Source organism: Dasypus novemcinctus, chromosome 21 (assembly GCF_030445035.2).
Source record: "Dasypus novemcinctus isolate mDasNov1 chromosome 21, mDasNov1.1.hap2, whole genome shotgun sequence".
Taxonomy (NCBI): domain Eukaryota; kingdom Metazoa; phylum Chordata; class Mammalia; order Cingulata; family Dasypodidae; genus Dasypus; species Dasypus novemcinctus.
Genome location: NC_080693.1, coordinates 43275306 through 43302633, shown reverse-complemented (window position 1 = coordinate 43302633; position 27328 = coordinate 43275306). Strand labels below are relative to the sequence as shown.

Below are 27328 nucleotides of genomic sequence, written 5' to 3'. Positions count from 1 at the left end.
AGTTCGTAACAAAGATATGAGTTGGCCTGAAGAGATGTCCTTTATAGCAAACAGTAGTAAAATAGACAGACACAAGGGTAAGTCTTAATTTTTTAAAGAGATTATTTTATTTATTCTTTTTGGTTTGTTTTTTTGTTTTTTTTGTTTTTGTTTTTTCTTCTTCCAACTATTAAAGTGATTACAACTTTTGGTTTTCTCCCAAATGCTTTGATAATTGATTTATAAAATCAATTTCTTTCTAACCCCACAATTAAATAATTTACATGTATATAAAGGCATAATGTTAGGAAAGCAGAATTGTTGAATTCTAAAAAATATCTTAGCAGTTGAAGAGAATAATTGCTATTTCTGGATTACAAATGAACATGGATTATCATGATTGCTAAAGATGTTCCATGAAAAACCTTCTCGACTTTAGCATTGAAAGACCAAATGGAGAAAGTTTATCCCCATTCAACTAATTCAAATAGTTATAAAAATCAGTGCATTGAATAAAGGTTTTCTATGGTATATATTACTACATCAAGGCTTCAATTCTCATATTGTTTGTTCCAGTTCCCACAGAAAAGGGAGCCACAGGTCTGAGTAACCTGGGAAACACATGCTTCATGAACTCAAGTATCCAATGTGTTAGTAACACACAACCATTGACACAGTATTTTATCTCAGGGAGACATCTTTATGAACTTAACAGGTAATCTTTCTTGAGTCACTGGCCTCTTAACCTTCTATGACTTTGATATGACTCCAATAGCACCAAATTCTCCTCTTCACCCTGTAAGAGAAGAATCCTGTCTTATTTTCCCTATTTAGTATGAAAATAAGGGTCAAGGGATACTTCTGTTGTTTTAAAAAGAAGATATTATAACATGATAAAATAGATGTTAGACATTTCTGTGCCTACGTGATTATGATTTATGACAGTCTTTGACATAAATTTTCCTCTCAAACTTCCAGGACAAATCCCATTGGTATGAAGGGGCATATGGCTAAATGCTATGGTGATTTAGTACAGGAACTTTGGAGTGGAACTCAGAAGAATGTTGCCCCATTAAAACTTCGGGTAAACAGATTAAAATAATATAAAAATATTTAATTTTTAAACAACTGTCTAAATCACTTTTCTCTACGTGTTTTCTATACTTAGGTTTTTCATTTTAGTTAGTTTTTGGGTATTTCACTAGGCATAAATCAGCTGTCAAATAATTTTTACTTATTTAGATATATGCAAAGCACTGCTATAGATACAGTGGGTAGGAGGAGAGCAATGGCACAATCTAAATTGGAGATGTCATTTATTTTACAGATTTTTAAAATATCTGACTTGTACATATAGTAAATTTTTCTTTCTTCATCCTTCACTATTAGCATTATTCTAACTCCAAGCTGGGTCTTAGAGTCAAATTAATTACACTCATTAAATTTTCAACATTACTAAGAAAATTAGTTCTATCTATAGAATTTTTAAGAATAGCAGAAAGAACAATTTAATGGATACAAACTTTACATTAAATACCACATGTAGTGAATTTTAATAATAGTTAACAATTTGACTATACCTGTTGCACTATTACAATTATTTTATGTGTATTAACTCATTTAATATTCTAAATAACTCTATAATATAAAAGCAATGTTGTTATCTCCATTTTTCAGCTCAAAAAACTAAGAAACAGCAGTTAAGTAGCTAGTCCAAGAGTACAAGCTAATATGTACTCACACTTAAACACTAGTTATTCTGCCTCTAATAATAAAAGTGAATATAACAAGACCAGAATAGTCAACAATTAAAGAAAATATTACATAGAATAGGGAATCTTACTATGTGAACAAATGCTATTTTAATATTTCTGTCATAAATAGCATCTATGTGCTTGAAGAACTCAGTTTGCGTATGATACTGAAATAGAATTCACTGGTATTGGCCAAATACTTCATTTTTTTGTCATTTGAGATTTAGATTAGAAATATTTCATGCTTATCCAAAATATATTTGCTGAAATAGAGAAAGACTGAATACTGCACTGCTTTCTTGCTTATAATGCCTTTTATTAAATTATGGGGTATGTGCATTCCAAATTTCATGGGGTACAGAATAATGATTTTGATTCATCTTATATTTCTAGTGGACCATAGCAAAATATGCTCCCAGGTTTAATGGGTTCCAGCAACAAGACTCCCAAGAACTTCTGGCTTTTCTCTTGGATGGTCTTCATGAAGATCTCAACCGAGTCCATGAGAAACCATATGTGGAACTGAAGGACAGTGATGGCCGACCAGACTGGGAAGTAGCTGCAGAGGTTTGTCAGTTTTGAGTTTCTAATGTAAGCAATAGATTAATTGTTCTTGCCACAAATAAATGTAGCAGAACTTAATACAAGCTAAACTATTCTGTAACCAGAGTTTTACTTTGAAAGCAAAGGAATTTATATATCTTTACTTAATTCTTGTGCAGTAATGCTAAAACAAAAGCACCTTTAATGAAAATAGAAAAATGTTGCCATTTCCTATTATAAATTTTATGGGAAGAAGTATAGGAATAATTATTATCCGGTACAATTTCAAGAGTGCTCATGATTGCTAAATTAATGTATACTTTTGTGCTTTTTAATGTATAAAAAACTTTGATACTCATCATTGTTACTTTGGTAAAAACAAAGATATAAATGAGATTTTCCATACAAATTTAGTATTTGATATGTTGAGAAGAATCAAATTCTGTTAACTTGTTTTCTCCTCTCTCAGTAGATAAAACATTTTAAATCATGTTTCTGAATTCATAAATATAAAATGTTTATATTTTAAATAAAGACTAAAGATTATATTCTTGACATATAAATCCAATATATTTAACTGTTTTCTGAATTTATATAGAAATGCTTATTGTCTTTTGAATTTTGGGGGGAAAAAGGCCTCTAATCTTTTTTCTTACTAGGCTTGGGACAACCATCTGAGAAGGAATAGATCAATTGTTGTGGATTTGTTCCATGGGCAACTAAGATCCCAAGTCAAATGCAAGACATGTGGGCATATAAGTGTCAGATTTGACCCTTTCAATTTTTTATCTTTGCCACTACCAATGGACAGTTACATGCATTTAGAAATAACAGGTGGGTCACAAAATTCTGAAAAATTATTTAACTCCATTATTCAAATAATATACAATGTAGGGCTTTCAGTGAAAACTGCGTTTTACTGATAAAAACTCTTTCTTTTCATTAGTTATTAAATTAGATGGCACTACCCCTGTGCGCTATGGATTAAGACTGAATATGGACGAAAAGTACACAGGTTTAAAAAAACAACTGAGTGATCTCTGTGGACTTAAATCAGAACAAATTCTTCTTGCAGAAGTACATGGTTCCAACATAAAGGTAATATTAACTATTTCTGGGAAACCCTTGATTTGAAAACCACTGGTCAAGAAGAAAAAAAAAGAAAAAGAAAAAACCACAGTTCAGTTCTCTCAATTCTTAAAACATTAGTAGGATTAATTAGTATGTTAAATGACCAAGGGAGATAATAAAACACAGGAAAACTGAACAATAACAACAACAACAACAACAAAAGCTTACAAAAGTTTTTCAACCCAGAAACTTAAAAGGATTTTCTATCTGAATAAAGTGGTAACAATAATGGTGGTATTTTTAAAGAAGGGAAATATTTAAGCTAGATCTGGAGTGATCTAGTTATATCATTCTAGTACAGGTTACCCCCAGAGACTGCTCCTGCTATACTTAACAGCTCTTCTGTATCACCACTATCACTAGAATTCCCTCTAGTCTAAGGTATTTTATGTATTTATGAATGTGTGTTTTTTTATTTATAAATATTTATCTGTCCTTGGCCTTTGAACACACAAAGAAATTAGAGAATAAAGATAAATAAATAGACACGGGAAGTGGACTTGGCCCAATGGATAGGGCATCCGTCTACCACATGGGAGGTCCACGGTTCAAACCCCGGGCCTCCTTGACCTGTGTGGAGCTGGCCCATGTGCAGTGCTGATGCGCTCAAGGAGTGCCCTGCCACGTAGGGGTGTCCCCTGCGTAGGGGAGCCCCACGCGCAAGGAGTGCTCCCCGTAAGGAGAGCTGCCCAGCGTGAAAGAAAGATCATCCTGCCCAGGAATAGTGCCACACACACGGAGAGCTGACGCAGCAAGATGACTCAATAAAAAGAAACACAGATTCCTGTGCCGCTGACAACAACAGAAGTGGACAAAGAAGAACATGGAGCAAATGGACACAGAGAACAGACAACTAGGGCAGGGGTGAGGGAGGGGAATAAATTTTTTTAAAAATTTAATAAAATAAGCTAGTGTTTCCAAAAAAAATTTTTTTTAAAGATAGACACAAATCAGTTTTTCCTGCACAGCAACAAGGGATACAAACAATCTAATAAATATACTGACTTACCTAATTTGAGCTTCTGCCATTGGTTACTTGTATTTATCTCTGGGGTTTCTGAACAAACTCCCGCCTCAGTGACATTGCTTTGTAAGAAATGCATAAGCAAGCTTGCTCTGAGAGTTTTTGGTTTTGGTGCTCAAAATGAAGACTAAACTTCAGTCAGTTTTACCAACATCCTTCCTTACTATGGAAAGGAATAATGGTTTTCTTTGGCAGTGAGGTTGGTTTTCAGATATTTTATCAAGCATTCATCTTTTAGTTGAGAAAAAGTATTCATCTTGTTTTGTTTTACTTATGGAGATAGCTAAGACATTTGCTTTTCAAATACATTAGAGAGGTGTTTTCCATTTTATCTGAAACATCTCCCCTTTCTCACTTGCTTCTTTTTGTGTAGAACTTCCCTCAGGACAACCAAAAAGTGCGACTATCTGTGAGTGGATTTCTATGTGCATTTGAAATTCCTATCCCTGGATCTCCAACTTCAGCTTCAAGTCCAATACAGACAGGTAAGATAGAACTGGAGCTCCTTTTCATAATCTGATCTTTAAATATTGGTTTTAGGATTGTCATCCTTTCTATGTTTATTTGGACTGAGAATATAGAACAAAAGAATCTTGTTGCTGGAAGGAAGCTTTATTGATCATTTGGCTCAGATTCCTCAATTTATAATTGAGGAACCTAACTAAAATCCAGAGAAACTTAAGTGACTAAGTTAGATAGCTAATTACTAACTAATCTTTCTATTTAATTCAGATCTCTTTTAACTCTTTTATCTAATACTAACATGGCAGCAAATGACATGAGGGGAACATACTATTATTAAAAAGCATAAACAATATAGCTAAAAAGGAATCTGTTTATCAAATATTGCATGTGACTTAATATGGTAATTCATTTTAGAGTCTTTAAGGCCATTAATATGCTTTGTCTTTTCCTCTTTATACTGCTGATAATTAGGTTCATTTCCCAACTATATAGTGCTTCATAGAGAATGAAACTCAAGAGAGAAAACCCTCTCCTAAGTCCTATAGAGACTCCTCTCATTGACACTTAGTAGATGGAACTGATGGGAGTTGGTGGGTGATTTAATGTTGCTTTATGTGTACAGAAGCACTATACATTAGAACTGTCTGCAATTATGGAAATGCTATATAATCTTTTCTGTCCAATACAGTAGCCATGAACTTTTGAGCACATGAAATGTTGCCTTTGGAACTAAAGAAATGAATTTTTAATTTGATTTTAATTTAGAAAGTACATCTGGGGGAATAAATACAACAAGGAGGCATCATGCAGCACTCATTGAATTAGGGTATGACATGTATTAATATCTGTTAAATGCTTTGTTGTCTTTTCAGAGCCCAACACAGAACAGTGGGGCTGACCAGTTTTTTTCTTTTAAGTAGTTGATGTCTTTAATGAAATTGACTTTTTCATGGAGTAGTTGTGTTATTTTTTTATTCTGAAAACACACAGGTCAAAAATTAAAACAACTAAGAGGTTTATACAGTGATAAGTCTCCTTTCCAACTGTTTCCATTTATCACATTGCTCACCATCCTATAACCATTTGTGTGTGTCTATTATTTCAGTGTTTCTTTATATGAATGCAAGCAAATCTTTTTAACTCTTTATTAAACTAAAAGTAGCATATAAACACTGTTCAGCACCTTGCTGCATGTTTCACTTAATAAGTCTCTTGAACTTTCCATATTAGCACATTTTTTTTAAAAAAAGCAACATCTGGCTAACAGTTACCCTTTTGGACAGAGCTGGTTTAGAGGAATGGGGAAAAGCCAGAAAACAAGTGGCTGAACAGTTTGTGTGCCACAGCATAGTGCAGATACTGGCTTTTGCAAAAATGCAACTTGCAGATTCCAGCAACTATTCTTGTTTTGTTTAGTTAGTGTGAGTTATGGAAGTAAAACCTAAAATTAAAATCTTCCGAACAATCTAGAATTCTTATTTGAATTATGATTTCTCCCTATCCTATGTAAAAGTCACTCACTATACTATCAATGGTCTGGGTCCCTGTGATACCTGAGAAAAGAGCAAAGATGAAGGTACTACAAGTTTATGATGCTGTATTAATCTTTGGATTTGTAGATTGCTCCTCTTCCCCATCTACAAATGGAGTGTTCACCCTAACCACCAATGGGGACCTGCCCCGACCAATATTCATCCCCAATGGAATGCCAAACACTGTTGTGCCATGTGGAACTGAGAAGAACTTCACAAATGGATTGGTGAATGGTCATATGCCATCTCTTCCTGACAACCCCTTTATAGGCTACATCATTGCTGTCCATCGAAAAATGGTTAGTTAAATGTTAGAAAAATTACTGCTGTTCTTGCCAATCTCATTTGAGTCTTAAATTTTATGTCTTTGCAGCATCTTCACTGAACATACTTTAAGTTTGTATATGCTAATGTAAGTGATTGCAGCTAGGATTTAGTCTTACACATGACTGCCTATGTATGAAATGACACTCTTCACACACATATTGAGGCAGCAAAATAGTTGGTGCATCTGAGTATACTTTCTTTAAAAAGCTGTGTCTCCTATATATTCATGTAGGCATTGTATGTCATCTTCTTTGCCATATAAATGTGAATGCCTTTGGAGAAGGTACTTTGTTTTGAAGGATACAAGAATGTTCTTGGGCAAGTCAAGCTGTGCATAGTTCCTCCCTTGGTGACTAATATATGGCTATTGCATTGAAAGTTGACTGATAAAAACAAAGGAAAAGGGAAGCGACTGTGGCTCAATCAGTTGGGCTCCTGTCTACCATATGGGAGGCCCTGGGTTCGTGTCCCAGGGCCTCCTTTTGAAGGCAGGCTCACCCGCATACCACAGAGTGCCGCCTGGCCTACAAGCACTGTGGAGTGCCACCCGGCCCACAAGCGCCATGGAGAGCCAACTCAGCAAGGTGACAAAACAGAAAAGGGGAGACAAGTAAAAAACACAGAAGAACACACAGTGAATGGACACAGAGCAAAACAATAAGCAAGCCGCAAGGGGGGGAGGGGAAATAAAAATATAAATAAATACAGACACACAGAAGAAGGCAAAGCAGATGGACACAACGAGCAGACAGCAAGCAAGACGCAAGGGGGGGGATTAAAAAAATAAAGGAAAATCTGAAAAACTGATCAGTGGATAGTTGTTAAAGAGATTAACATCATACATAGTAGCAATTTGATAGAATACAAAGAGCACTGGACTAGGTATTGTTTTCTTATTCTACCATTAGATAGCTGATTGCGCTCTTTGGACCTCAGTATCCTAATTTTAAGCCATAGAAGAGTAGTGCTCCTGGATAATTTCTAAGAATCATTAAGTTACCCCTACCTCTGTTCAAAAATTCACTCTGGCTTTCTGATTTCCAAGGGACAACAAGTTATAACTTTCACTCGTGATTAAAACACAAGTAAACATCAGAATATGACCAAAACAGATTAAACCATTAGATAGCTGGTTGAGCTCTTTGGACCTCGGTATCCTAATTTTAAATTATAGAAGAGTAGGGCTACTGAATAATTTCTAAGAATCATTAGTTACCCCTACCTCTGTTCAAAAAATTCACTCTGGCTTTCTGATTTCCAAGGGACAACAGGTTATAACTTTCACTCGTGATTAGAACACAAGTAAACATCAGAATACGACCAAAACAGATTAAACCAATGTCATAGAATATACCAACCTTGGCTCTCTCATGTCTTTTTCCTCTTCAGATTTTCTTTATCCTTCTCTCAGTCTTTGTTTCTCATATTCTGTCTTATTTTCTTATTTATTATGTTTATTGGGTAAAATACACTGTTCCTTACTCATTTAAAAACATACATGAATAGAATTTAGTAAGGATACCAGATAAAAGGTCAATCTACAAAAATCAAATACACTGAACAACAGCAAGATAAAACAAAATAGTAAAAATGTGTTATATTAGTTTCCTAAGGCTGCTGTAACAAATAACTACAAACTCAATGGCTTGAAACACTTTATTCTCTCACAGTTCTGGAGGCCAGAAGTCTGAAATCAGAATGTCACAGAGCCATCCTCCCTTCAGAGGCTCTAGAGGAGACTCCTTCCTTGCCTATTCCAGCTTCTGGTGACTCCAAAGCATTTCTGACTTGTGGCTACATAAATCCCAATCTCTAACTCCATCTTGTCATAGCCTTCTTCCCCTTCTCCCTCTGATTTTCTCTTAAAAACACATTTGTCATTGGATATGGGACCCACCTGGATACTCCAGGATGATCTCTTCTCAAAATCCATATCTTAATTACACCTGTAAAGACCGTTTTTCCTAATAAGGTCAGATGCATAGGTTCTGAGAGTTAGAATATATACATATCTTGTTTGGAGGATACCATTTAACCTGCTACAGATACCATTTTCATAGTATCAAAAGAAATCAAGTACCTAGGAATATAAAACTACGAAATTATATACAAGACATCTAAACAGAAGTAAATAGAATATTGTTAATAGAAATTAAAGAGTCAAATATTTGAAGGAATAAACCATATTCATGGACTAGAAAACTCAATATTTTAAAGATAATTAGTTCTCTGAAAACTGATATACAGATTCAGTGCACAATCCCAATAAAAATGCCAATGGTGTACACATATGCTTTGTGTATATGTAACTGGATAAGCTGGTTCTAGAATGTAGAAATACAACACTAAGAATAACCAAGAAGGAAGCGGATTTGGCTCAATTGATATAGCATCTGCCTACCACATGGGAGTTCTAGGGTTCAAACCCAGGGCCTTCTGACTCGTGCGGTGAGCTGGCCCATGCACAGTGCTGATGCGCACAAGGAGTGCCATGTCACACAGGGGCATCCCCCGCTTAGGGGAGTTCCATGCACAAGGAGTGTGCCCTGTAAGGAGAACCAACCCACACAAAAAAAGTGCAGCCTGCCCAGGAGTGGTGCTGCACACACAGAGAGCTGGCACAGCAAGATAATGCAACAAAAAGAGACATAGGGGAAGCGGACTTCGCCAAGTGGTTAGGGCGTCCGTCTACCACATGGGAGGTCCACAGTTCAAACCCCGGGCCTCAACCCTTGTGCAACTGGCCTACCTGCAGTGCTGATGCGCGCAAGGAGTGCCATGCCACGCAGGATGTCCCCCACGTAGGGGAGCCCCACGCGCAAGGAGTGCACCCCGTATGGAGAGCCGCCCAGCACGAAAGAAAGTGCAGCCTGCCCAGGAATGGCACTGCACACACGGAGAGCTGACACAAGATGACGCAACAAAAAGAGACACAGATTCCCATGCCACTGACAACAGAAGTGGACAAAGAAGACGCAGCAAATAGACACAGAGAACAGACAACTGGGGAGGGGGGGAGGAAGGGGAGAGAAATAGATACAAATAAATCTTAAAAAAACAAACAAACATAGATTCCCGGTGCCACTGCCAAGAATACAAGCGGGCACAGAAGAACATATGGTGAATAGACACAGAGAGCAGACAACTAGGGATGGGGAGAGAAATAAATAAAAAATAAATCTTTAAAAAAAAGAAAGAATAACCAAGATACTCTTGAAGAAGAATAATGCATGAGGAATTGATCTACTGAATATCAAGATTTATTTTATAAAGCAATGATATTTAAAACAATGTGCTATTGGTACTAAGAGACCAATGGAATAGAATTGAATAGAGAGTGCATATATGTGCACATTTCATTTATAATAAGATGGCACTGCACAGCAATGACTAAGTTACTTTTCTCAGTAAATGGTGCTAGGACAATTGGATATCCATATGAAATTTGACACCTCTCACCACACAAAAATCAATTTTAGATGGATTATAAAAATAAAATATGAAGAGCAAAATAGTTTCTGTAAACCTTAAAACTGCTTTAAAATAAAATTTATTTTTAAATAAATAAATAGGTAACCCCTGGAAGATGATCTTGTTTTAGGGGAAGACTGCTTAAATAGAAAATAAGCATGAATCATAAAGGAAAAGACTGATAAATTGAACTTTATTTAAATTAAGAACCTTAGTTTAATCAGAGACATCATTAAGAGTGTGAAAAGGCAAGCCTCAGAGTAGAATATTTTTGTAACTCATATATCCAGTAAAAGAGTTCAATCCAGGAAATATAAAGAACTCCTTTAAGTCATAGAGAAAGAAAGAACAATTCAATAAAAAGTGATCAAGATACTTGGACAGGTACTTTACAAAAAGGATATGTAAACTGCCAGTAAACATGAAAAAGTGATCAACTTCATTAATAATTAGGTCAATGCAAATTAAAACCACATTAAAATATTACTACCCAGGAAACAGATGTGGCTCAAGCCATTGGTCACCTGCTGTAGCAGTTTGATATGGTTATGAATTCCAAAAATAGATACTGGATTATATTTGTAATCTGGTCTGTACCTGGGCACCAAGGGGTGGGGACTCACTGATGGAGGTGAAGAAGGTCAACCACCACACCAGGGAGCCAAGAGTGCCTACAACTGAAAGCAAGAGAATTGCATCCAGCATTCATGTGGAATCTAAGCCCCCTCTTCATATAGATGTAGAGTAGACACAACCATTCCAAGGTCCACAGGATAGAGGAATAGAGTATGGATTAGAGTGGACTTACTGATACTTTATTCATGAACTATTGTGATTAGTAATCGAAGAAAATGTGGCATTGGTGTGGAGAAAGTGGCCATGGTGGCTGCTGGGGGTAGGGAGTGGGAGCAAGAGATGAGATGTGGGGGCATTTTCAGGACTTGGAGTTGTCCTGGGTGGTGCTGCAGGGACAGTTACAGGACATTGTATGTCCTCCTATGGCCCACTGGGTGGACTGTGGGAGAGTGTGGGCTATGACGTGGACCATTGACCATGAGGTGCTGCGGTGCTCGGAGATGTATTCACCAAATGCAATGAATGTCTCATGATGATGGAGGAGATTCTTGTTATGGGGGGAGGAGTGGGGTCAGGGGGGTGGGGATATATGGGAACCTCATATTTTTTAAATGTAATATTAAAAACATAAAGACAAAAAAAAAAAAGGCATGGGAAATAACAGAGTTAGGGGTTTTTGATGTTGGAGTTTGATGCTGAAGCCTTAAGCTGGAGCCCTGGAAAGTAAGCTCACAGAGGAAACACAAGGAAACCCCAGGAAGAGAGAAACCCTGAGCCCAGGAAAAAGAAGCCTGAGGAAGGGAGGAACCCAGGAAGCCTGAACCCTCACAGACGTCAGGAGCCATCTTGCTCCAACATGTGGAAATAGACTTTGGTGAGGGAAGTAACTTATGCTTTATGGCCTGGTATCTGTTATTTCCTACCCAAATAAATACCCTTTATAAAAACCAACCAATTTCTGATATCTTACATCAGCACCTCTTTAGCTGACCAGTATACCGCCTACCATATGGGAGGTCCCAGGTTCAGGTCCCAGTGCCTCCTAAAGAAGACAGGCAAGACAACGAGCTGATATGACAAGCTGGCATGGCAAGCTGACGCGACAGTTGATGCAACGAAGAGACACAATGAGGAAAAACAATGAGAGACACAACAAGCGGGAGTGGAGGTGGCTCAAGCCTTTGGGTGCCTCCCTCCCACATGGGAGGGTACCGGATTCAGTTCTCGGTGCCTCCTAGAAAGAAAATGAGCACACAATGAACACAATGACAGAGCAGATAGCCAGGGCAATTTGGGGGGGGGGCGGGTAGAGGGGATTAAATAAATTTTTAAAAATCACCACCCACAAGAATAGGTAAAATTAGAGCGACAATATTGGTAAGAATAATGGAACAACAGGAAATCACATACACTACTAGTAAGAGTACAAATTGATATGGCTACTTCAAAAAATTTTTTTCTAATTAAAGATACCACTCTTAGGTATCCACCCAGCAGATATATGCACCAGGAAATATATTCAAGAATGTTCATAATAGCAGTGCCCATAGTAGCCCAAAACTGAAAATATAAATGTTCATTAGTGATGGAAAGAATAAAGAACTTGTAATAGGCATACAATGGAATATTATACAGCAATGAAAATGAATTTATAGTTACACCCAGCACCAGTGAATCTCAAGCATAATGTTGAGGGAAAGAAGCCAGACATAAAAGAATTATATGATTGTTTATGTAAACTTCAGAAAGAGGGAAAATGAAATTGTGTTTATACACAGAGGATATAAAATTATAAAGAAAAGCAAGGACATGATTACCACAAAAGTCAGGATATCGATAACTTTGGGGATGAAGAGGGAATTGTTAATCTGAAGAAACAAGGTGGCATGGGGGGATTTTGGAGTGCTGGTAGTTTTCTATTTCTTGACCTGAGTAGTGATTATACAACTGTTTGCTCTGTGATAATTATTTGAAATGGGTTTTTTTTTCCCCCTCTTTGAGATAGTAACCATTGACTTAAATCGAATCTCTGACCATGTGGAAAATGTTCTGTTTACCATGTTCTAGACAGGATTATATGAATGGACAGCCAGGAGAACTAAGGGGTATATCTGTGACTTGGAATTGTCTTTGATCACAGCTCCAAGTGGTTTCATCAACTAACATAATTGGATGACTCATGCATTTCCCCATTTTTCCTCTACCAAGCATTATCAGTTCAGTTTTAAGCACTCAGATATGTTTTTTTATCTTTCTTAGAAAACTGCTCTCATCAGTTATCAATTATGTATGTAAAATAGTAGATTGTATATAAAGTGCTTGGTAAATGCCAAAGCATTATGTTTAGGATTTTCTAATTATGGACCATATATATAACCATGTTGCCAGCTTGAATTTTCACCTTTTAGACAATTCCCTATTTCCAGTTTCCTTCATGATCTAGCCAGTTGCTTTTGAGAATGCCTAAAATTGATTTTACCATTTGCCCAAGTCAACTCCATTTCCCCATTATTTCCATGAAAGGCAACACACATAGTGCAGGTTGGCCAGGGAGTCTGTGACCGGGTGGAGGTTCCAAAATCTGCAAGAGGGGCGCGTGGCAGGAGCTGTGGTCAGCCATGGGGAGAAGGGTTGGGGGGAAAATACTACTTGAATTTGTTATTTCTTCTTCATTTTCATTGCAACTTTCTTTCAGACCCTTTTACTCTTATGATTCAATTACTTTCAAAGTAGTTTTTTTCTTTTTCCTCCCTTCTACAGATTTGGAAAAAAAGGAATAAGGCAAGGCAACATAGGCAAGAATATTCATAGCATAGAGATAGAGGAAGAAATAGGAAAAGAATATAGTGATGCAGCAGCTAAATGAGTCAATTTAAAGACAGAAAAAAGTAGTTACTTGGGTTAGAGAAGTAGAAAAGAATGAAAACTGAAGAAAGTATCAGTGTAAACAAGTAAAGAAACAAGACAAGAACTTAGCAGTTAGGTCCAGTGAGTTTTTTCAGATGAGAGAACAAGTTACTAAGAGAGGACTAAAGGAAAATTCCTGATGCAATAGAATTGAGAACATCATCCTATGAGAAACTGAGCAGGAATGGACCCTAGGGCACCAGTTAAAGTTACTTCAAGAGGATAAAAATTATGTGTGTTGAGAAAAGAGGTATAATGAGAAGAGGAGAGGGGAGAGGCATTGCTTATTATATAAGGAGTTATATAAAGAGTTATCTAACTTTGAAGACACAAGAAGACAGATATTGTCAGATTTCACTTAAGTAACTAGAATATGCAAATTCTTAAGAGACTAGAAAGTAGATTACAGGTTACTGGGACTGGAGGGGAAGTGGAGAAGATGAAGAGTTAATGCTTGGTAGGTACAGAGTTTCTCTTTGGGGTGATGGAAAAGGTTTGATAATGTATGGTGATGATGGAAGCACAACATTGTGAATGTAATTTTTTGTATGGATTACAGTTTATTAATTTTTAATAACACCTTTTTTAAATTAAAGTTAATAGACCACATAGAACATTACATTACAAAAACATAAGTTCCCATATAACCCACTGCCCACCCCCACCCCTATCATTTTTTTTAAATTGTAAGTTTTTGAAGATACATACATCACAAAAAAAGGTTACATTATAAAAAAGAGGTTCCCGTATACCGACCCCTTTCCTCCCACACCAACAACCTCGCTCATCATTGTGGCACACTCATCACACTCGGCAAACACATTTTGGAGCACTGCTGCACCACGTGGATAATAGTTTACTCTGTAGTTCACACTCTCCCCCAGTACATTCAGTGGCTTATGGCAGGATATATAATGTCCAACATCTGACCCTGCAGTATCTTTTAGGACAGTTCCAAGTCCCGAAAATGCCCCTCATCACATTTCTTCTTCCCACTCTCTGCTCTCAGCAACTACTGTGGCCACTTTCTTCCCTTCAATGATACAATTTCTTCTATTTGTAGTCACAATAGTTTTATAGTAGAATATCAGTAAGTCCATTCTAATGCATATTTTAGTCCTCCTTTCTGTGGGCCCTGGGATGGTGATGTCCACTCTACCTCTGTATCAAGTGGGGGCTTAGTGAATTTAATTAATATCACTGAATTATATAATTGAAAGTGATTAAAATGGGAATTTTTATGTTGTGTATCTGTTACCACAATTAAAAACTTTTTTTTTAAGATTTATTTATTTCTTTCTCGCCCCTTCCTGCCCTCACCCCTGCCCCCCCAGTCCCGGTTGTCTGTTCTCTGTGTCCATTTTCCTCGTCTTCTTTGTCCACTTCTGTTTTTGTGAGCAGCATGGGAATCTGTGTTTCTTTTTGTTGCGTCATCTTGCCGTGTCAACTCTCCGTGTGTGCAGCACCATTCCTGGGCAGGCTGTACCTTCTCTCCCGCTGGGCGGCTCTCCTTATGGGGCACACTCCTTGCGCATGGGCCTCCCCTATGCGGGGGACACCCCTGTGTGAAAAGGCACTCTGCGCGCATCGCACTGCACTGAGCCAGCTCCACACGTGTCAAGGAGGCCCGGGGTTTGAACCACGGACCTCCCATGTGGTAGATGGATGCTCTAACCACTGGGCCAAGTCCGCTTCCCTAAAACTTTTTTAAAGAAATAAAAAATAAGTCATCAACTCAGAGTTGGAATGGAGGAAAAGTGGAAATTTAAGGAGAAAATATCTAAGTTTTAGATTAAAACTATAGTGCTGAGCTATCTTATAATAATACTGACACATGAACTCACGGTCTTAGAATCATGTATTTAGCTAAGCTTAAATGGATAATGGCAAAATAAAATGCTTGAGAATCTGACGTAAATAAGGGCCTTTAGAAATTAGCCAACCATTAGTGAGTTTATAAGTTGTTGATTTAGCTTTTCTAACTGCTACATAAGACCAAAGTTTTTTTTTTGAAGATTTTTTATTTATTTCTCTCCCCTTCCCACAAACCACCTCTCCCCCCATTGTCTGCTCTCTGTGTCCATTTACTGCGTGTTCTTCTTTGTCCACTTCTGTTGTTGTCAGCAGCACGGGAATCTGTGTTTCTTTTTGTTGCATCATCTTGTTGTGTCAGCTCTCCGTGTGTGTGGCACCATTCCTGGGCAGGCTGCACTTTCTTTCGCGCTGGGTGGCTCTTCTTACAGGGCACACTCCTTGTGCGTGAGGCTCTCCTACACGGGAACACTCCTACGTGGCCGGGCACTCCTTGTGTGCATCAGCACTGCACATGAGCCAGCTCCACATGGGTCAAGGAGGCCCGGGGTTTGAACCACGGACCTCCCATGTGGTAGATGGACGCCCTAACCACTGGACCAAGTCCGCTTCCCTAAAGTTCTTAAATTATTAAATGTCCAAGTGTTCAGCTTTTTGAGCAATCCTGAACCCCCACTAACTGTTCCATGCTAATTCCATGCAGTATCTTTATATAAAGGAATATCATAGAAAATATCCATAACATACTCAAAGCAAATATTAGAAGAAAAAAGACTAAAACCACTTAGCTCCTTTTAAGAAGGTGCATAAGTTGCTAATGAAATTAAATTACTGGGTTTCCCAAGTCTCCAGAAGTTTGGTAATTGTTGCTCTAAAAACTACCAATAGCTAACTCTAAGTAAACTTCATTTTGAGGGCATTTTTTAATTTACTGGCATACTTCCTGGGGAAAAAAATGGTTTTAAATATCCAAAGTCTTGAACTACAAAATTGCTACTTGTTTTACATGTGATGCAGTGTGTGTGAGAAATGTTTTTTAGAGAAAATTATAGTTTGAAAATATTAAATCCTGAATGTCAAGTTTGATAGATTTTCAACAACTCTCAACCTTGCAATGATTCCACATTTTTTTTAAAGATTTTGTTTTATTTCTCTCCCCTCCCCCCCATACCCCCCTTCCCCCGTTGTCTGCTCTCTCTGTCCATTTGCTGTGTGTTCTTCTGTGTCCGCTTGCATTCTTCTCATGCGGCACTGGGAGACTGTTGTGTTTTTTTGTTGCATCATCTTGCTGCGTCAGCTCTCCATTTGTGTGGTGCCATGCCTGGGTAGGCTGCGCTTTTTTCACGCGGGGCCGCCCTCCTTGCAGGGTGCACTCCTTGTGCATGGGGCACCCCTACACAGAGGACACCCCTGCGTGGCACAGCACTCACTGCACTTGGGCCAGCTCACCACATCAGGAGCCTGGGTATCAAACCTTGGACCCTCCATATGGAAGGCACACACTATCAGTTCAGTTGAGCCACAACCACTTCCCATGATTCCACTTTATCCACGATTTTCATGTTAACAAAAATGATTCTTTATAGAGAGTGTGGTAGTGACTAATTTAAAGATGTTAATGATGCTTATTGGCATTCTGAGAAGGGAGGAATCAGAGGCCTATCTTCTCAGCTCACTCTTCTCTTTGTTTGTACATATAGATGAGGACAGAATTGTATTTTCTGTCATCTCAGAAGAATCGCCCCAGCCTCTTTGGAATGCCACTGATTGTTCCATGTACTGTGCATACCCGGAAGAAAGACCTGTATGATGCGGTTTGGATTCAAGTATCTCGATTAGCCAGCCCACTCCCACCTCAGGAAGCTAGTAACCATGCTCAGGATTGGTAAGTTCACAGAATCAACCTAGAATTTATAGTTTCCAAACTCTAGAAGGATAAGAATTTATATGGATTCTGCATGATTTATAGGACCTATTCCATGTCCAGTTGATCACTCCATGAAGAATACCCAGAGAACATATAATTCAATCATTTGGTTTCATATTTTGAGTAGGAAAGACTATACAGCTTCCTTTAGTCATCTAGACATTCTGGTATTTAATAATCCTTTGATTTTCTAATCTCTTGCACAAATCCTTCCTGCTAATGCTTCAGATAATATCCTTGTCTTCTGTTATTGGAAAAGTAGAAAATAATGAATTTGCCTGGAAATTTGCTATCATTTCAGTTCTCTAAAATTCAGAACAGGAGTGATAGTGTGAATACCTATATATGAATTCTAAAAATTCTGATAACAAATGATTCAGTTGGATTATTCAATACCATGTCATTTTAACATGGAATAATGTCATAAGTCTGAGTAAAGAAAATAAACATCTTTTGTTTTCTTTTTTTTAAAAAGATTTATTTATTTATTTATCTCCCCTTTCCCCCGACCCCAGTTGTCTGTTCTCTGTCTATTTGCTTCATGTTCTTCTATGTCTGCTTCTGTTGTCAGTGGCACGGGAATCTGTGTTTCTTTTTGTTACGTCATCTTGTTGTGTCAGCTCTCCGTGTGTGCAGCGCCATTCCTGGGCAGGCTGCACTTTCTTGCACACTGTGCAGCTCTCCCTACGGGGCGCACTCCTTGCGCGTGGGGCTCTCCTACGCAGGGACACCCCTGCATGGCACGGCACTCCTTGCGCTGCACGTGGACCAGCTCCACTTGGGTCAAGGAGGCCCGGGGTTTGAACCGCAGACCTCCCCTGTGGTAGACAGACGCCCTAACCACTGGGCCAAGTCCGCTTCCCATCTTGTGTTTTCTTTCCATTCTCCCATCACTGGTCTATTGAATTAGTAAAGATATTTACTTTGTGCAGTTGTTGGAGTTGTGATGACTTATTTATATCTCAACTGAATTGCAGATTGTTTTCTTGCTATCATGGTGCAAGTAAGAGTTCGTCCCATGTTAACTGAGTAAAGTTCTTTCTTCTGACAGTTATTCATTATGTTATGGAATCATTTGATGATTACACTAAAGCTTAAGGTAAATAAATCTTGAAGGAAAACTGCAAACAATGGAAAGCAATTTAGTTGAAGAATGTTATGCCAGATTAAATTGAATTGAAAGTCTGAATAGTTAAAGGACTTCTAGATGAGGACTTTTTCTAGGATTTACAAATGAATTGGATATGGAGTATGAGAGAATAAGGAGTCCAGAATGGGTTTTCAGCCTGAGGAATTGTTGGTGAATTGTGGTACCATTTAATGAAATGAGAAAGATTGGAGAAGAAGCCAGTTTTGACAAGAGATGACAAGAATCCAGATAATTCAAGATACCTATTATAATTGAAGTGACGTATAGACTTGAGTGTCCTTTGTTGGAGATTTATAGGATTCATCAACAAAAAGGTGTTATTTAAAGCTATGAGACCAGATGATAACACTTAATAAGAGAAAAGGGAAGCAGAAGTAGCTCAAGCAGTTGGGTACCTGCCTGCCACATGGGAAGTCCTGGGTTCAGTTCCCTGTGCCTCCTAAAGAAGACAAGCAAAACAGTGAGAGATGGTCTGGTACAGCGAGCTGATGCAACAAGATGATACACAAAGAAACACAACAGAGGAAATACAATGAGAGATACAACAAGCAGGGAGTGGAGGTGGCTCAAGCAATTTAATACCTCCCTCCCACATAGGAGGTCCCACATTCAGTTCCCGATGACTCCTAAAAAGATGAGCACACATGAACAGACATAGAGAGCAGACAGTGAGGGCAAACAATCTGTAAGAAGAGAGAGAGAGAAAATATACCCAAGATCTAATTTCTGTGGCACTCCAATATTTAGAGCTAAGGAGAGGAGGGAAGCAACAAAGGAGTTTGAGAAGGAACAGCCAGTGATGTATGATAAGAAGAAAACCAGAAGTGAGTAGTACCGTAAAAGCTGAGAGAAAAGAGTATTTTAAGGAATTGAGTAATCACCTGTTTCAAATGCTATGAGGAGATTGATAGGATTGGAAATTAATCACTAGATTTGTTAAAATGACAGTCTTCAGTAACTTTTCTAAAAGCTATTTTAATGATAAATGAGGCATGGGGTTTGGAGTGGGTTAAAAAAAGAATGGTCCTGCAAACATTGAAAAAATAATAAAAGCTTATCTTTTAGAGTTAAACAGTGAAGTATTTATTGATGAAATGATAGAATGCTTCTGATTTCCTTCTAAAGGATCTAGTTGGATTGGGTAAGGGAGGGGTATAGATGAAATAAGAGTGGCAAAGAGTTGGTTATTATTGTATTTGTGTGATGAATACGTAAAGGATCATTCTGTATTTCTCTAGTTTTGTGAGTATTCCTGCTGGTAAAATTGAAATTTTAGGTGAATGGACAAATTCCTGGAATTAAAGTTTTGTGCTACAGAATAATTATTTTGAGAGATGGTTGGTAAGTAGGAAAGTAAGGATTTGAGGGCAGTGATTGGAAGTTTCAATTGGGTCAAAGAACTATTTGAGAATACTAGAGTAAGTGATCTCAAAAAAATTAATGATGGTGATTGCAAAATAGAATACTTGGAATTCAGATGTTGGAGGTGATTAAGTTTGTCTTGACAAGGTCTAGAATAAGACCATTAGCTCAGATGGGATGGAAATAATTTTTTTTTTCAAGTATCCACAGAACATTTATTTACTGTTTAAATTATTCTGTATTCTCATATAATGTGAACAAAAAATACATTTTACCCCACACATAGTAAAAGCAAACAAGTGCAGTCTTTCAAAGATTAAAAACATAATCAAATCTGTACAACTGACAAATTTGTACCTCTAACAGTTAGCTTGTAACAAAATCAAACCAAAACAAAAGCAAAAATATTGCCAAAAGTGACTGGTTTACTTAAAATTCCACATATGGTCAGATTCTCAATCGCAGCAACTTGATTCTTCGCTATACTGCACAAGTTTAGATTGAGAGAGATTTTTAAAAAATAATAATAGAGTAATAGGAAACACCAAAAAGCCTATAAAGCACTTTCCAAAAATTGGAAATAAGGGACAAAAATTAATTAGTGGGTGTGTGGGGCCATTATAAATGGATACATAGGATATGAAATATTACAGACTTTTTATAAAAAGAAACAACTACAATACCAACAATGACAAAACCCAGTTACAGAGCCTAGAACAATTCTGTGAGACAAAGTGTACAAAGCAATATTATACCTGGTAACCACAATTAAAAGGCAAAATCATGTCAGGAAGCACTTAACATCACAACTTGAACACATATAAATTAAAGACATACTGTTTATCATTCCACATCATTGTACATGATAAAACAATACTGCAGTCAATCTTGAGTAAGAAAATTTCAGTGAAGTAGGAAGTTCCATGATGAACACAGGTGCAGACAATCTTATTAATACAAATTCAGTAAATATCAAAACACTCAGAGGTACCACTATGCTAATTCCATTTATTTACTGGAAAGTTAATAATTTCCCTGCCTTCACACATTAAGTTAAAATCATTTATAGATGGAAATAAGAGATCTGGTAAAAAAGACTTTGCACATGCAATTCTAAACAATGCATTCTGGTTCTTTTTTTTTTTTAACTATTTCACATGAAATATATTTCCAGTATATACACAATCATACATTTTCAACAGACATCAATGACTTGTCCTCTTGCCACACAAGTTTACATTTATATACATATTTATATCCCCCAGATAGATGCTTTACTGCTCTAGGTAGACACAGAGTTAAGCCTGAAGAGTTTAAGTTTTTTTATTTTTGGAAGCTAATGTCCTGATTTTTCTTGAATGGATGATAAGATAAGGAGTCCACAAAAAAATATAGCTACAAATGCCAACCTTTTCAACAGAGATGAATTATCTTTAAGGATAATAATCTGTGCAATATCATTGGTGATCTGAGAATTTCATGTGCCTCACAAACAAATATAAAAGTGCTGACAATGATGTTGAGCATAGGGTTTCCAGGTATAAGTACTAAGATACCCCTTGTGTCTGCAGCCAGCCATATGTGATATTGGCAAATAAAGAGCTCTAATGAAATTTTTCCAAACCAAGCAAAAAATGAACTGTAAACTGAACGGGCATATCCAGGGACGTTTCTTATCAGGATGAAGGCTAAAATCTGTACCTCATAAACAGATGGATGGAGTTCATTGCATTCTGCTTTGTTTTTGCAACTGCTAGCCCAGATGGAATAAGTCAAGAAAGAAACTACTGAAATAAATGATAGAAAATTTGAAATTCAGTTTGAAAAAAGAGGTCCACTCTTTTCTTCAGAAAGTACTTGGCGCTTCTGCAAAGTCAGATAAATGAAAGCAAACAGCATCCCATGAAAGACGACGTAACGGTCTAACCTCCATCTGAACCACCATTCATATACATTCCCTTTCAGTTCAGAACACTTGGACAATGGCCAAAGAGAAAAGATCTTCTCAAATGCACCCTGAGAATAAGCCAAAAAGCATATACAGGACAGCAAGAAGGCTAGTTTCAACAGTAAGCCAAAATGCCAGAAACAATTTCCATTTGCTTTTTTTTGGATTATCTGTGACCATAGTGCTAAAGTAGCATATATGACCATGAACCATACAGTGACCAAGGGGACAAAGTAATAGAATTGGTAAGGCTGATCCATTACTATACATAACACCACTACCAGGAAATTGAGATGAAATAAGACCTGACATACTCTATGGATTCCAAAGTCTCCTTTGATCCAAAAGCATGAGAAATGCCCATATCCTGTTTAAAACAGATATGCAGCAACCAGAACCTGAATGTGCATGTAAACTGGCAAAAATATACTTGCTCCAGAGATGTGATAAATCAAAATCACAACTTGTATCCAGCCCTTCCATTCATCTGTTTGTTCTCTATTTAATACTTTTCTCTCTTTAGTATTTTCATTGTAAAATATTCCCAAAACCAAGATGTAGATAATTGGAATAAAGAATGATGAATGCATATAAAATTTGTTTTCCTTCATAAACAGATTTTCATGGTCAGACATATAGAAATAAGCCATAATCAGGCCACGTGTGCAGAAAGCCTGTAAAAGTATTTCTAATGCAGACAAAGGGGTATTGATAGTATTTTTCTTTTCCTCTCCACTTTCCAAATCAGGACATGGCTTATTCTTCCGATGAGCATTACGATGAATTACATAAAAAATTAAATATCCGATAACAGAGAAAGTGAAAAAACAAGCAGCTAACTTCTGCATGAGAGTAAGAGGAAGCTGGGGTTGACAACAGGAACCATCTATAGGCTTCAAAATCTTATTGCAATACACGTTCATAAGAATCATTGTACTAGTTTCTCTGCTTGATGCAGGTAGATGTAAGCTATCCAAAGATTTCATGATGGTTTCTTGAGCAATTAATTTGGAAACACTAAACATCTTGACATTTGATTTAGAAGTTTTGGTGCTACTATTGAAAATACTGACTGCAGCTTCATTGTAGGCATCTATCTTCTCATTAGTGATCATTTTCCTATTTTCACTTAATAGATCTTCATAAACAGGATCTTGTAAAACCCAGTAAACATCACTAGTCTTTGCTAATTTTTCTAAAAGTGGTGCTGTGGAGGTAATGTTCATTTTATATTGGGAAAGTGCTTCACTGCTACCATTGTGAATCTTGATGAACCACGTGGCAGCTCCTGCTACAATCACATGGGGCTTTGTAACAGAATCCTCAGTCCATACTTTGATACACTGTTTCATAGAACCATTAACTTCTGGATGCCACAGAAAATCCACTTTAACTGATGCAGTCTTGTCTTCAAAAGGCATGTTTTCATGCTTATTTCCTTCTTTGAATTGGGGATTAATTATTTTTACAAAAGAATGAAATAACTGACGAATTCTGGAATCTCCAGTAAATGCAATATGTTTATCTACAAGGCAGTTCTTTGCTTCACCAAATTTGTATTTATGCATCATACAACTGTGAGGTTGCCAAACTTTCTTTCCAAGAAATCTGCCACTTGAGAGGAGGTATTCACATGAATCATTGCCTCGGTAGTGGCGGGAAGCGAGGTGGCAGGCCGCGAGCAGCAGCACGGCCTCCAGCACCAGCACCTTGGCGCTCCTCACGCTGAAGTAGTGGTTGATCTCCTGCTTGCCCAGGTTGTAGGCCAGAGCCGCCATCTTGGTTCCTCCATGACAACAGTGCTGGAAATAGTTATTGTAGAAGTGAGGAAGCCAGAGTATTGTTGGATTAATTACCTTGATGTTGAAGTCACTAGAAATAAATAAAGGAGAAGTGGTGGAAAGAAAAACAGACCTCAAATCTGAAGAGAATTCAATAGCCTGTGCTACAGGGAAGCAGATTTGGCTCAATTGATAGAGTGTCCACTTACCATATGGGAGGCCCAGGGTGAGCTGGCCCACATGCAGTGCTGATGCGCACAAGGAGTGCCATGCCACATAGGGGTGTCCCCCACGTAGAGGAGCCCCACGCACAAGGAGTGCGCTCCACAAGGAAAGCCACCCCATGCAAAAAAAGCACAGCCTGCCCAGGAGTGGCTGATGCAGCAAGATGATGCAACAAAAAAGAGACACAGATTCCCGGTGCCAATGACAAGAATGTGAGACATGGCGGGGGAGAGGGGGATAAATAAAAAAAAAATATATATATATAAAATAGCCTATGCTACGAGGAATCCAGAAGTTTTTAGAAAGGATGAAGGAGAAATCATTTAAAAGTAGCAAATAAGCATAAGGAAGAGACCCCTATCTTATTTCCAGGTGCAGCGAGCTGATATATGGTTATATGTGGTTATATGAGATAGATGGTTATATGAGAAGACACATTCAACACATAAGAGGTTATAGGCAAAGCAGGGTTCTCAGGAAAGTCAGGCTTTAGTTTGAGCAAAAGGGTAAAGGAAATGTTCAGAAGAGAGGAGCCACACAGCTTCCTGTGGGAGTGCTACCTTTTGTCCCTCTACGTTTTTTTTATTCCTTACGTTGACCTGATTTGGACATGATCCTGGATATATGGGCTATCAATATCCACTCAATGAGTTGAGTAGAAAGAAGGGAATTCCTGTATTTGAACACAATACTCACTTTGCCCTTACAGTATTTATTAAGGTGGTTTCATTACCTTCAGCAGCTGTGTATAGCCACTATCAGTTGCCAAATGAGCCATAAAGTATACTGCTCTTATGTGATATTCTTTTGTGTTGCTTCTTGTTGGGGCAAGAAGGGGTAAATTTTTTTTAGGTTGGGGAGGTGACAGAACTATTTTGACACAATTGTTGGTAGTTAAAGGAAGTTATTACTAGAAAGGTGTGTAGCTTAAAGCTTTGAATAGTTAAGGCAGAGGGGAAAGGGTAAAGAGCAGGTACATAGCAGGGATTCTGATAAAGGAAATCTTCTGAATACACAGGTAGCCAGCTCCTCAGCAAACCAGATATGACCTTTCGGCCTTCTGTGGTATGTTAACGTTCTTGTCATGGGAAGGTCTAATTATTTTAGTTTACTAGAATAAAGGTAAAAGGATAATTGGTATATGAGCACATGATTGGTTATCTTGTAAAATTTTCATGGACCACATGGACCCTCTTAAGAGGCATCTGGCAACCTAGTATGCGATAAGCAGTGAAAGCATGGGAGTCCATATTGTGGTAGAGTTGTGCAGCCAATGGGTTAGGAGAAGCAGCATTGAGCAGTCAACATGAGCACACTGCTGTGACAAATGCCCCTTCCTAAGATTACTTCAAGGGAAAATGAAAGAGTTGGACCCCAAGCCTGAAATGCTTCTTATACTATTTGGTGTATGTTTTCTTCTGTTTCAGTGATGACAGTATGGGCTACCAATATCCATTTACTCTACGAGTTGTGCAGAAAGATGGGAACTCCTGTGCTTGGTGCCCATGGTATAGGTAAAGTGACCCTTTTGCCAAAGAAAAATTTTAGTATAATTGCAGGTTCTAAAAGTAATAGCAAGTAAGAAGTTTGACATAAATTTAGGAATTGTTAATTCATCTCTTCCTGGTGAGGAAGATAGCTGAATTTTGCTTTTGAGACATGATTGGCTTTATAAACTCTACAGTCCATACCAAATTCATAGTTTATGTTCAACATTTAGTATTCTGTATTCTATATCTCAAGCTCCTTAAGTACAAATCAGTGTGGCAATTCTGAACCCAGTAGAACATAAGTCTACTTAATAGACCGTGCTGGAAGTCTGTTTTTGGATTTTAGAAGAATTGCGGAGCTTACGGAGAATATTATTGATAAAGAAATGTAGATTCTTTCATAATTACTCCTTCCTCAATGGATGTTTTTTCTTTTTTCTCCTTTAGATTTTGCAGAGGCTGTAAAATTGAATGTGGGGAAGACAGAGCTTTCATTGGAAATGCCTATATTGCTGTGGATTGGGACCCCACAGCTCTTCACCTCCGTTATCAGACATCTCAGGAAAGGGTAAGTACTCAGGGCCACCATATAGTGGTGTTTTTATGTGACATATATCTCAGTGTAATTGAGTCATGCTATTTCTTGTTTTAGACTATTTAAATACATATAGAAAAACATTCATGGCATTCCCTATCTCACTTAAATACAGTAACCTGATAGCTTGAGTTTTTTACTAAGTAAATATAGAGACAAAACTCTGAGTGTAATTAAGAAGTTATATTTTCTGGCCATGACTCACAAGCCATAATTATCTCTCTGCTCATTTTTTCAATATCACTGAAGCTGCAGCATTTGATAACCACCACAATTTAGTGCAAATGCATCCCAGTGCTATAGCTGCTAGTCTTGATGGGCATGGAAATCAGATAAATTAGAAAAAGAATTGAAATGTTTCAAGGCTAGGTACCTAAGAGTATGTCTCAAACCTGTCATTTCTCTACTGTCACACTGTGGCCAGAGCAATTTTTAAATTTTTAAAATGTTACTTCAAAAGGAAAACTAACTCCATACATAAAGTGTTTGCTTCAGGAAGTTTTAATCAACCAGTTGTTGTTTGAAGAATAGATTGACTAGGTATCTTGTAGGCTGAGATATAAAGAATCTGATGAAGTAAATGCAACAGAAACAAAGGAGTTTAAGTCACATGAAGATTTGTGGTGGTTTTTGCACCTATATGGTACTTCATTTCTTTAAATTTCCTTCACTATTTATTGAAGCATTTTAGATAAGTGAGTAAGGTAATTGACTTCTCTTTTTGTGCTGTTGACACAAATTAAGGAAACTACCAATTCCAGACATAGTTCCCTACTTAGATCCCTAAATATGTCCTACTCACCCTGAGGTTCCTGGTAGCTCTCACTAGCCAAGGATGAATATAATTTGTGGATAGTTGCCAAATGAAAGATCACTGGGCTACATAAAGCTAAAGGAAGTGGAAAAGAAGTTGATAATCTACTACATCATGCTCACTCTCTCAAGGTAATTCAGAAACTTCACCCATGCCTCATTTGAAGAGGGGAAATTTTAGCAACTTATAGAATGATTCCTAAATCTTTGGTAGCATAAAATCTGATAGGACATTATTCAGACAAGACACTCCTGTCAAAGATGATTAAAAAAAAAAAAACCATTGTGTAGTCTGAAAAGCTCGGCAGGATGTCCTGCTTATAGGAAGAAGAGCTGAAGTGACCTGTTAAATCTCACCTCTTTCCAGTTGCAGTGGAAACCAAGAAGTTTTTGAGATATCCTGCCTTGTTGTGGAGTAACACCATATGACTAATCTGGTCTCTTCCTACATGTGGCTTCTGCATGTGCTTGTAGAATCACATAGACCAAGAAATCACTGTGGTTCAAAATAAAGAC

At 37.6% G+C, this 27328-nt stretch overlaps 1 protein-coding gene and 1 pseudogene across 1 annotated transcript in view; one reads left to right on the top strand and one right to left on the bottom strand.

The window, feature by feature from the left end:
• USP32 (ubiquitin specific peptidase 32) overlaps positions 1 to 27328 on the top strand; it is a 274526-nt gene that overhangs the window by 223702 nt on the left and 23496 nt on the right. The window contains exons 19-29 of the mRNA XM_004462051.2: positions 3 to 77; positions 556 to 694; positions 958 to 1063; positions 2127 to 2300; positions 2936 to 3110; positions 3223 to 3374; positions 4805 to 4916; positions 6516 to 6727; positions 17222 to 17406; positions 25342 to 25428; positions 25852 to 25972. Coding sequence (XP_004462108.2) covers positions 3 to 77; positions 556 to 694; positions 958 to 1063; positions 2127 to 2300; positions 2936 to 3110; positions 3223 to 3374; positions 4805 to 4916; positions 6516 to 6727; positions 17222 to 17406; positions 25342 to 25428; positions 25852 to 25972 — 1538 coding nt within the window. The remainder of the gene's footprint in view (positions 1 to 2; positions 78 to 555; positions 695 to 957; positions 1064 to 2126; positions 2301 to 2935; positions 3111 to 3222; positions 3375 to 4804; positions 4917 to 6515; positions 6728 to 17221; positions 17407 to 25341; positions 25429 to 25851; positions 25973 to 27328) is intronic.
• LOC139437146 (N-acetylneuraminate (7)9-O-acetyltransferase pseudogene) lies at positions 22191 to 23687 on the bottom strand (annotated as a pseudogene).